The sequence below is a fragment of the Tachypleus tridentatus genome, chromosome 12 (genome assembly GCF_004210375.1).
Source record: "Tachypleus tridentatus isolate NWPU-2018 chromosome 12, ASM421037v1, whole genome shotgun sequence".
Taxonomy (NCBI): domain Eukaryota; kingdom Metazoa; phylum Arthropoda; class Merostomata; order Xiphosura; family Limulidae; genus Tachypleus; species Tachypleus tridentatus.
The window spans coordinates 136,425,672-136,438,755 of NC_134836.1; the positions used below are offsets into that span (position 1 = coordinate 136,425,672).

Here is a 13,084-nt window from a genome sequence, read left to right on the forward strand (position 1 = left end):
CCTATAATTTTCTACAAGTTGGCTTGAACACCATATTCTTGTTACATATTGTTACACTAGTCTTGTTCATATATTTATTCAAGTCTAAACACTGAATAATCTGGTCTCTAACTACAAAGTGTTCACGATAAATGTGAAAAATATAACTTACGTTCACATGTTGGACTTTCTCCAGACCAACTTCCAGTGTCCAAACAGGTCAAATCTGCGACTCCAACTAGTTGGTAGTCTCCTACACAGGAGAACGTACATCGATCTCCTGTCACTGCAGCTGAACATATTCCTCCTATTTCTCCATTTTCAGGAGCAGTGATTGCTGGACAGTAGGACTGTTGAACTGAAGACAGAAAGTAATAAAGTGGAAATATTCAGAGCTTGTTTCTACATACTAGAAGTTAAAGATTTTGTGACGATACACGAGCCAAAATTTTTTGTACAAGTTATAATAAAACTGTCTTAATTATTATATAAAATTAGTTATAAGTAAAAAGATTGGTCATTCGAAGTGTAATAGGAACCTAATGTCTAACGCTTGTTTAACCATCTCAACATTCAATAAAATACCAGATATGGAATGCTGAAAACTTAAAGCATTGTAGATGAAGGTGAAACATAAGAATATGAATAAATCAGAACAGAAACATTGTAGATAAAGGCGAAACATAAAAATTTAAATAAACTGTAATAGAAACATTGTAAATAAAGGTGAAACATAAGAATATAAATAAACCAGAACAGAAACATTATAGATAAAGGTGAAACATAAGAATATAAATAAACCAGAACAGAAACATTATAGATAAAGGTGAAACATAAGAATATAGATAAACCAGAATAGAAACATTGTACATAAAGGTGAAACATAAGAATATAAATAAATCAGAATAGAAATATTGTAGATAAAGACGAAACATAGGAGTATGAATAAACTGCAACAGAAACATTGTTAATAACGGTGAAACATAATATGAATAAACGTGAATAGAAACATTGCAGATAACAGTGAAACATAAGAATATGAACAAACCAGAATAGAAACATTGTAGATAACGGTGAAACATAATATGAATAAACCGTAATAGAAACATTTTATATAAAGGTGAAACATAAGAATATGAATAAACTGTAATAGAAACATTTTATATAAAGGTGATATATAAGAATAGAAATAAACTGTAATAGAAACAGTGTAGATAATGTTCAAACATAAGAATATGAATAAACTGTAATAGAAATATCGTAAATAAAGGTGACACATAAGAATATGAATAAACCAGAATAGAAACATTGTAGATCAAGGTGAAACATAAGAATATGAATAAACCAGAATAGAAACATGGTAGATAACGATGAAACATAAGAATATGAATAAACCAGAATAGAAACATTGTAGATAATGTTCAAATATAAGAATATGAATAAACCAGAATAGAAACATTGTAGATAACGATGAAACATAAGAATATGAATAAATCAGAATAGAAAGATTGTAGATAAAGGTGAAATATAAAAATATGAATAAACTGGAATAGAAAAGTTGTAGATAAAGGAGAAACATAAGAATATGAAAAACCCAGAACAGAAACATTGTATATAATGTTGAAACCTAAGAATATGAATAAATTGAAATAGAAACCTTGTAGATAATGTTGAAACATAAGAATATGAATAAATTGGAATAGAAACATTTGTAAAATCAGTAGAATGAGAAATAATTTTCCATTTCGTTTTGGCATTATCTAAAATAATCATTTTTCGACATATGTTTCACGCCATATTTAAGTAAGGAGCCCCTAAAAACTACAAAATGGCCATGAGGGCAGGTCAGTGATCTTGGTGAGAAATTTCCAAATGTTCATAAAAGGTCTTATACATGCTCTCTGCCCACTTAACCAAACTTTTAACTATATAAATGTGTTATCTTAAGAAACGAACACAATTACAACATAAATAACAAAACATTCTTACTGTTATAAGTAGGAGTTGTTCTAAACCAACCGCCAGACTACAAACAGATCCATAGTAATTTGTAAATTTATTGTTTGATATGTGAAAAAATAAATATATATTTTCTTTTGCTCTGTTAGTTTCATTATGAATAGCTAATATGATATTTACAAAATAAGTTTACAAGCGTTTTGATAACTATGTATAACAAGTAAACGGATATGATTGTATCGGTTTATGAAAGTGGTAAGATGAAAATGTTAACAAAACAAAACATTCTTACTGTTACAAGTTGGAGTTGTTCCTGACCAACTGCCAGATTCCAGACAGATCAGCTCTGAGTCTCCTATTAGTTGGTAGTCTTGTAGACAGGAGAAAGTACACCTGTCTCCAGTCACAGCAGACGAACAGAATCCAGATAATTCTCCATTTTCTGGGGCACTCAAAGTTGGACATCCTGGTTCAGTAACTAATTGTAAAAATAGATATTAAATTTACAAAAATAATTTCATAACTATCACAGATGTTATTTAATACCAAGGTCAATGTTTCTTCTACAGTCTCACCATATTGTTTCTTTAATCTCTTGTCTGTAGAATGTGAGATCGTTAAGCCTAATGTGTCACAGAAGGCTAAACAAATACATAGATCTTATCTTTAATGATACTCTAACAAAATTCCTTGTTTAGAAGTGATACAAGAAGAAATAATAAAATGGTTTTACAATAATTTATCATAATTTACACAGGAACACACAACATCAAATGTACTAAATTAACTTTTTTATTAAAACTGAAGAAAACAACTAATTTGTAAATAAATTTTGAATACTTTAATTATGGAAGTAAGTTTTAGAAAATGTTAACTACTTCTTCCAACGACTCTAAAGAATTAGAAAGTTTAATTCTGTTTACTTGATATACACATAAACTGAGTTACCTTCACGAAAGTTGCCATCACTCGTACTTCTACAGAACGAATAGAATTGGAAACTTTTGTTCTACTTCTAAATGATATAAACAATTTAAACTGAGTGATATAAGTCACAGTAATCTGAATATGTGATGATTTTGTAATCATACGAGGAATTTGTAAATTTGTTTGATACGTGAAAAAATAAATATATATTTTCTTTTCTCTGTTATTTTCGTTACGAATGTTTAATATGATGTTTACAAATTAAGTTTATATGTGATTTGATAACTATGTATAACAAGTTAACTTATACACTTCTATCAGTTTGGGAAAGTGGTAAGATGAAAATGTTAACAAAAGGAAAGTTTCGTACTGTTACAAATAGGAGTTGTTCCAGACCAACTGCCAGACTCCAGACATATCAACTCTGAGTCTCCTACTAGTTGGTACTCTTCTAGACAGGAAAACATACACCTATCTCCAGTCACGGCAGACGAACAGAATCCAGATAATTCTCCATTTTCTGGGGCACTTAAGGGTGGACAACCTGATTGTGTAACTAAAAAAAAAAAGAATAAATCCAGATTATGATAGTAGTGAATGAATACATATCTATATGAGGGATGGTTCGGGGTTTAGTAAGAAAGGATTTGGAGTACATTTCCTTATCATATTACCATAACAATGAAAGTAGTTTCTAAACTAATAGAAAAGGTTATGTAAAATTGAATCTAAAATATGTACATTAACATTATTTAGTGTTATGAAACTACAAAAAGTTCGAGTTTATTTATAAGGAATACTGAGAATAACACTTTCTCATTCACGTGTTCTGATATGAAATCAAGATGGCGGCTACACTGTAACTCAGACATATCACAGTTGAAGTGTTGAAAATAGTTTTATCGAAAGTTGCTTTACCTATAATTTTCTACAAGTTGGCTTGAACACCATATTCTTGTTACATATTGTTACACTAGTCTAGTTCATATATTTATTCAAGTCTAAACACTGAATAATCTGGTCTGTAACTACAAAGTGTTCACGATAAATGTGAAAAATATAACTTACGTTCACATGTTGGACTTTCTCCAGACCAACTTCCAGTGTCCAAACAGGTCAAATCTGAGACTCCAACTAGTTGGTAGTCTCCTACACAGGAGAACGTACATCGATCTCCTGTCACTGCAGCTGAACATATTCCTGCTATTTCTCCATTTTCAGGAGCAGTGATTGATGGACAGTAGGACTGTTGAACTGAACACAGAAAGTAATAAAGTGGAAATATTGAGAACTTGTTTCTACATACTAGAAGTTAAAGATTTTGTGACGATACACGAGCCAAAATTTTTGTACAAATTATAGTAAAACTGTCTTAATTATTATATAAAATTAGTCATAAGTAAAAAGATTGGTCATTCGAAGTGTAATAGGAACCTAATGTCTAACGCTTGTTTAACCATCTCAACATTCAATAAAATACCAGATATGGAATGCTGAAAACTTAAAGCATTGTAGATAAAGGCGAAACATAGGAATATGAATAAACCAATATAGAAACATTATAGATAAAGGCAAAACATAGGAATATGAATAAACCAGAATAGAAACTTTATAGATAAAGATGAAACATAAAAATATGAATAAACCAGACTAGAAACATTGTAGATAAAGGTGAAACATAAAAATTTAAATAAACTGTAATAGAAACATTGTAAATAAAGGTGAAACATAAGAATATAAATAAACCAGAATAGAAACATTATAGATAAAGGTGAAACATAAGAATATAGATAAACCAGAATAGAAACATTGTACATAAAGGTGAAACATAAGAATATAAATAAATCAGAATAGAAATATTGTAGATAAAGACGAAACATAGGAGTATGAATAAACTGCAACAGAAACATTGTTAATAACGGTGAAACATAATATGAATAAACGTGAATAGAAACATTGCAGATAACAGTGAAACATAAGAATATGAACAAACCAGAATAAAAACATTGTAGATAACGGTGAAACATAATATGAATAAACCGGAATAGAAACATTGTAGATAACAGTGAAACATAAGAATATGAATAAACTGTAATAGAAACATTTTATATTAAGGTGATACATAATATGAATAAACCGGAATAGAAACATTGTAGATAACAGTGAAACATAAGAATATGAATAAAGCAAAATAGTAACATTGTAGATAAAGGTGATACATAAGAAAAGAAATAAACTGTAATAGAAACATTGTCGATAAAGGTGAAACATAAGAATATATCAAAAAACCAGAATAGAAACATTGTAGATAACGGTGAAACATAAGGATATGAATAAACCGGAATATAAACATTGTGGATCAAGGTGAAACATAAGAATATGAATAAACTGTAATAGAAATATTTTATATAAAGGTGATACATAAGAAAAGAAATAAACTGTAATAGAAACATTGTCGATAAACATTGTGATGGATGTCATCACTCATACTTCTACAGAAAGTTTAGAATTATAAACGTCAGATCTCTTTACAAAAGACACATATCAACTAATTTATCTTAATTATGGTTGACATCACTCATATCTTTTATTTCACGGTGTATTATTTCCTGTATGAATGGTTATTACGATGTTTACAAAACACCAATTGTTTTTATAACTATCTAAAACAAGTAAACTTATACACTTGTATCAGTTTAGTAAATTGATAAGACAAACATGTTAACCAAACAAAACATTCTTACTGTTACAAGTAGGAGTTGTTCCAGACCAACTGCCAGACTCCAGACATATCAACTCTGAGTCTCCTACTAGTTGGTACTCTTCTAGACAGGAAAACATACACCTATCTCCAGTTACGGCAGACGAACAGAATCCAGATAATTCTCCATTTTCTGGGGCACTTAAGGGTGGACAACCTGATTGTGTAACTAAAAAAAAAATGAATAAATCCAGATTATGATAGTAGTGAATGAATACATATCTACATGAGAGTTGGTTCGGGGTTTAGTAAGAAAGGATTTGGAGTAAATTTCCTTATCATATTACCATAACAATGAAAGTAGTTTCTAAACTAATAGAAAAGGTTATGTAAAATTGAATCTAAAATATGTACATAAACATTATTTAGTGTTATGAAACTACAAAAAGTTCGAGTTTATTTATAAGGAATACTTAGAATAACACTTTCTCATTCACGTGTTCTGATATGAAATCAAGATGGCGGCTACACTGTAACTCAGACATATCACAGTTGAAGGGTTGAAAATAGTTTTATCGAAAGTTGCTTCACCTATAATTTTCTACAAGTTGGCTTGAACACCATATTCTTGTTACGTATTGTTACACTAGTCTAGTTCATATATTTATTCAAGTCTAAACACTGAATAATCTGGTCTGTTACTACAAAGTGTTCACGATAAATGTGAAAAATATAACTTACGTTCACATGTTGGAGTTTCTCCAGACCAACTTCCAGTGTCCAAACAGGTCAAATCTGAGACTCCAACTAGTTGGTAGTCTCCTACACAGGAGAACGTACATCGATCTCCTGTCACTGCAGCTGAACATATTCCTGCTATTTCTCCATTTTCAGGAGCAGTGATAACTGGACAGTAGGACTGTTGAACTGAAGATATAACAGTGACAGAGAGGAAATATTTAAAGTTTAGTTTAATAATAGTGGTTACAGATTTTGTATCTATATTTGTATCCAATTGTATTTCTCTAAGATACAGTGAAAATTATCATTATTATTATATAGATACTTCCAAATGTGATATTAAAATAAACATGATCCTGCTATTTCTCTATTTTCAGGAGCAGTAATTGCTGGACAGTAGGACTGTTGAACTGAAGACAGAAAGTAATAAAGTGGAAATATTAAGAAATATGCTGAAAACTTAAAGCATTGTAGATGAAGGTGAAACATAAGAATATGAATAAATCAGAACAGAAACATTGTAGATAAAGGCGAAACATAGGAATATGAATAAACCAGACTAGAAACATTGTAGATAAAGGTGAAACATAAGAATATGAATAAACCAGAATAGAAGCTTTATAGATAAAGGTGAAACATAAAAATATGAATAAACCAGACTAGAAACATTGTAGATAAAGGTGAAACATAAGAATATGAATAAACTGTAATAGAAACATTGTAAACAAAGGTGAAACATAAGAATATAAATAAACCAGAATAGAAACATTATAGATAAAGGTGAAACATAAGAATATAGATAAACCAGAATAGAAACATTGTACATAAAGGTGAAACATAAGAATATAAATAAATCAGAATAGAAATATTGTAGATAAAGACGAAACATAGGAGTATGAATAAACTGCAACAGAAACATTGTTGATAACGGTGAAACATAATATGAATAAACGTGAATAGAAACATTGCAGATAACAGTGAAACATAAGAATATGAACAAACCAGAATAGAAACATTGTAGATAATGGTGAAACATAATATGAATAAACTGGAATAGAAACATTGTAGATAACAGTGAAACATAAGAATATGAATAAACTGTAATAGAAACATTTTATATAAAGGTGATACATAAGAAAAGAAATAAACTGTAATAGAAACATTTTATATAAAGGTGATACATAAGAAAAGAAATAAACTGTAATAGAAACATTGTAGGTAAATGTAAAACATTGACATATGAATAAACCAGAATAGAAATATTGTGGATAACAGTGAAACATAAGAAAATGAATAAACTGGAATAGAAACATTGTAGATCAAAGTGAAACATAAGAATATGAATAAACTGTAATAGAAATATTTTATATAAAGGTGACACATAAGAATATGAATGAACTGCAACAGAAACATTGTTAATAACGGTGAAACATAATATGAATAAACGTGAATAGAAACATTGCAGATAACAGTGAAACATAAGAATATGAACAAACCAGAATAGAAACATTGTAGATAATGTTCAAACATAAGAATATGAATGAACTGGAATAGAAATATTTTATATAAAGGTGACACATAAGAATATGAATGAACTGGAATAGAAATATTTTATATAAAGGTGACACATAAGAATATGAATAAACCAGAATAGAAACATTGTAGATAATGTTCAAACATAAGAATATGAATGAACTGGAATAGAAACATTTGTAAAATCAGTAGAATGAGAAATAATTCTCCATTTCGTTTTGGCATTATCTAAAATAATCATTTTTCGACATATGTTTCACGTAATATTTAAGTAAGGAGCCCCTAAAACCTACAGAATCGCCATGAAGGCAGGTTAGTATGTTGGTGAGAAATTTCCAAATGTTCATAAAAGGTCTTATACATGCTCTCTGCCCGCTTAACCAAACTTTTAACTATATAAATGTGTTATCTTAGGAAACAATCACAATTACAACATAAATAACAAAATAAAGGTTTGTTTGTTTAAATTTATCGTTTTCTTTGTGAATTCAAATGTGCATGTCTTTTCCTTTTATTCCGTTATAAATAGTTTTTACGATGTTTACAAAACATTAACTATTTTTATAACCATTTATCATTTCATGCGTCAAAAAGTAAGGATGTCTTTTATTTCACTCTGTATTATTTCCTGTATGAATGGTTATTACGATGTTTACAAAACACTAAATGTTTTTATAACTATCTAAAACAAGTAATTTTATATACTTGTATCAGTTTAGGAAATTGTTAAAACAAAAATGTTAACAAAACATACTTACTGTTACAAGTAGGAGTTGTCCCAGACCAACTGCCAGACTCCAGACAGATCAATTCTGAGTCTCCTACTAGTTGGTAGTTTTCTAGACAGGAGAACGTACACCTGTCTCCAGTCACGGCAGAGGAACATAATCCAGATAATTCTCCATTTTCTGGGGCACTCAAAGTTCGACATCCTGATTCAGAAACTAATTCTAAAAATAGATATTAAATTTACAAAAATAATTTGATAACTATCACAGATGTTATTTAATACCAAGGTCAATGTTTCGTCTACAGTCTCACCATATTGTTTCTTTAATCCCTCGTCTGCAGAATGTGAGATCGTTAAGCCTAATGTGTCACAGAAGGCTAAACAAATACATAGATCTTATCTTTAATGATACTCTAACAAAATTCCTTGTTTAGAAGTGATACAAGAAGAAATAATAAAATGGTTGTACAATAATTTATCATAATTTACACAGGAACACACAACATCAAATGTACTAAATTAACTTTTTTATTAAAACTGAAGAAAACAACTAATTTGTAAATAAATTTTGAATACTTTAATTATGGAAGTAAGTTTTAGAAAATTTTAACTACTTCTATCAACAATTGTACAGAATTAGAAACTTTAATTCTATTTACTAGAGATACACTTCAGCTAAGTTATCCTGACTATGGATGTCATCACTCATACTTCTACAGAAAGTTTAGAATTATAAACGTCAGATCTCTTTACTAAAGACTCACATCAACTAAGTTATCTTAAATATGGTTGACATCACTCATATCTTTTATTTCACGCTGTATTATTTCCTGTATGAGTGGTTATTACGATGTTTACAAAACACTAATTGTTTTATAACTATCTAACACAAGTAAACTTATATACTTGTATCAGTTTAGTAAAGTGATAAGACAAACATGTTAACCAAACAAAACATTCTTACTGTTACAAATCGGAGTTGTTCCAGACCAAGTGCCAGACTCCAGACATATCAACTCTGACTCTCCCACTAGTTGGTATTCTTCTAGACAGGAAAACGTACACTTATCTCCAGTCACGGCAGAGGAACATAATCCAGATAATTCTCCATTTTCTGGGGCATTCAAAGTTGGACATCCTGATTCAGTAACTAGTCAGGATAGAAACATATTGAATATGATAAAAGCCAGTGTTATCTGTGACAGATGTTTGTTCACTGGTAATGGTTTCTTACACAGTTCTGTGTGTTTCTTTAATTTGATAAATTACGTTCTATATTTCTCTAGTTTGTTAGAATGTCACAGAATTAGGTCTTGTCTGTGAGTTTAATATGATCATTCATTAATGATTTATTTGTTGAACAAGTGATCAAATCATACAACAGTTAAATATAAATGACCAATAATTATTCATTTGTTGTACGTGTTATTAGATCATATCTTTGAGAAGATTCTTATAGAATGAGAAACTTAGAAGAGTTTGGCCTATTATGTGATACTGGAACGCACTTTGAAATTAACATGGTTAAAGATATTAGAAAAATTAAAAAAACATTATGTAAACAAATCATAAATACTCTAACAATAGAAATAAAATTCTATAACTGTCTTAAGATCAACTAGTTGTGGCAAAAACTGCACAGGGTTACAAACTTTAATTGTGTTTACTAGTGTTATACATCAACTAAGTTACCTGGAGTATGGTTGTCATCACTTGTATTTCTACAGAAAGTGTAGAATTAAAAACTTTAATTTGGTTTACTAAAGATACGCATCAACTAACCTACCTGGACTATGGTTGTCATCGCTCTTAGTTCTACAGAACGTGTAGAATCAGATACTTTAATTTTGTTTACTAGAGTTATACATCAACTATATTACCTTGATTCTGGATGTCATCACTCGTATTCTACATAACGTGTGGAATCAGATACTTTAATTATGTTTACTAGAGTTATACGTCAACTAAATTACCTTAACTATGGATGTCATCATTCCTACTTCTACAGAAATTATAAAATTAGTAATTTTAATTATATTTACTAGAGATACACACAACAAAGTTACCTTGATGTCATCACTCCTACTTCTACAGAAAGTATAAAATTAGTAATTCTAAATATGTTTACTAGAGATACACATCAACAAAGTTACCTTGATGTCATCACTCCTACTTCTACAGAAAGTATAAAATTAATAATTCTAAATATGTTTACTAGAGATACACATCAACAAAGTTACCTTGATGTCATCACTCCTACTTCTACAGAAAGTATAAAATTAGTAATTTTAATTATATTTACTAGAGATACACACAACAAAGTTACCTTGATGTCATCACTCCTACTTCTACAGAAAGTATAAAATTAGTAATTCTAAATATGTTTACTAGAGATACACATCAACAAAGTTACCTTGATGTCATCACTCCTACTTCTACAGAAAGTATAAAATTAGTAATTCTAAATATGTTTACTAGAGATACACATCAACAAAGTTACCTTGATGTCATCACTCCTACTTCTACAGAAAGTATAAAATTAGTAATTCTAAATATGTTTACTAGAGATACACATCAACAAAGTTACCTTAACTATGATTGAAATCACTCATACTTCTACAGAAAGTTTAGAATTAGAAACTTTAATTATGTTTAGTAAATATACAAATCAACTAAATTACCTTGAGCATAGTTGCCATCATTCTTACGTCTACAGCAAGTGTAGAATTAGAAACGTTTATTATGTTTATTTGAGATATACATCAACTAAGTTACCCTGACTATGAATACCATCATCCGTGATGACGAAAAAATCCTCTTGTAGAGAAAATTACATATTTATAAAGGGCTTCTCTACCAATACCAGCCGTTTTTAAATATATAACATGAATGCCATCACTCCTACTTCTACAGAACGTGTAGAACATGAAACTTTAATTCTGTTTAGTGGAGATACACGTCAACTATGTTATCTTCAATATGGATGCCATCATTCATATTCCACATAAAGTATAAAATTAGAAAGTTTAACTGTATGTACTTGAGATACACATCAACTAAGTTAACCTCTACTACTGTTTGTAAATAGTGTCAATTGTTTGATTTGATCATTACAATTATAATGTGTTCATGGCCTGCAGTTTGGAAAGAAGGTTTGGTGATGATGTGAAACCCACATTAAGGTAAAATGTATTCTCACTACAGCTGGTAAGGGGTACAAGAACTTTAATTAAAATAAACTACAGAATAACGTTACGAAATTCTTAGGTCATCTTCGTGTTAACAAAGACAGGTTTTAACCTCAAGATGACCTGAGAAGGTAGAAACGTTGTTTTTTACTATATTTTAATTAATTAAGGAAGGTTTATTTGGACAAGAAGTGAACCAGGTACTGCAGGATTAGAAACTTTAATTATCTTCAAATGTGGCTTTCTGTCTTATGAGTGTATTTGCATTTCTACTAGAAAATTGTTTTCAGAGTTTACTCTAAATTTAACACCAACATTACTCGCCTTCTCTTATTTTGAACTAATAGTCTAAAGGGAAAGTGTCTTGCTAACACCACCCAGCACCAACTCTTAAGAACGTTTTGTTTGACTGAATAGTGTGATCAGACAGTTTCTCTTATAATGACTTCATGGCCATATCACCGGATATGAATTGTTAAAGATGTATCGGAAATCGAACAACACGTATTAGCTTCACGCTAATCATGTGGACTTGTTAGACCCGACGATGTGCTGATGTCTCTCTAACAATACGTCCAGAACATATCTTTTTAAAAAGTTTCCTTGAAAATAAACCTATTTCAAACAATTTAGCGAGCACTTTGTACGTAATTAGTTTTAACTAATAATTTACCGTATTAATGACCACTAAGACATTCTAGTGGTAAGTGACATATTCTGTTTAAACACTAAAGAAGAAAGACGGTCCAGAGTTACTTTCTGTTAAAAACATGATTTGTCAATAATAAATTATTAAAACAATATCTTTGGTGACGAGAAACCCACTTGAAATAAAAATGTATCTCAGAACGGCTGGGATGGGTAGTAACACTTATTGATAGGGAGAGAACAATGATTCAACCTTCCTAGGTCATCTTCAGGTTGAGAATACCCATACCAGCTGTTCTGACATACAAACATAATGTCACATACTTTTTCATCTGAAAGTGAATTTTTTTTTAATATCACGAGTATGCGGAGACCAAAGTGATAATTAGCTGAACGAGTTTTATATTCCTCGTCGAATACATACCATTTTTAGGACCATTTTGAACATTGTTTGCTATTTTATATAAATTCACTAAATCTACAAAGTAAACTACCTACTCCTTCTATAGAAACACGTTTGATAGTAGAAACCAAGATAACATAATACATACACTAAAAGCCTGTTATATATGATTTCAAATATTTAAGTTACCGAAGTGAAGTTATTTATTGGTGAACAAACTTGGTAGAAACACATTTTCTTAAGTTGGGAAAAGACGACTAAATATAAATGATGTT

General features: G+C 29.8%; 1 protein-coding gene across 2 annotated transcripts in view; it reads right to left on the minus strand.

The window, feature by feature from the left end:
• LOC143234814 (sushi, von Willebrand factor type A, EGF and pentraxin domain-containing protein 1-like) overlaps positions 1-13,084 on the minus strand; it is a 91,499-nt gene that overhangs the window by 58,552 nt on the left and 19,863 nt on the right. For both annotated transcript variants that reach the window (XR_013018811.1, XM_076472455.1), the window contains exons 9-16: positions 9,535-9,720; positions 8,599-8,790; positions 6,308-6,493; positions 5,610-5,795; positions 3,934-4,119; positions 3,236-3,421; positions 2,231-2,416; positions 152-337 (exon numbers count right to left, since the gene is read on the minus strand). Coding sequence is in view for 1 of the 2 variants with exons in the window: in XM_076472455.1 (XP_076328570.1) it covers positions 152-337; positions 2,231-2,416; positions 3,236-3,421; positions 3,934-4,119; positions 5,610-5,795; positions 6,308-6,493; positions 8,599-8,790; positions 9,535-9,720 (1,494 nt within the window). In the remaining variant the exon portion in view is untranslated. The remainder of the gene's footprint in view (positions 1-151; positions 338-2,230; positions 2,417-3,235; positions 3,422-3,933; positions 4,120-5,609; positions 5,796-6,307; positions 6,494-8,598; positions 8,791-9,534; positions 9,721-13,084) is intronic.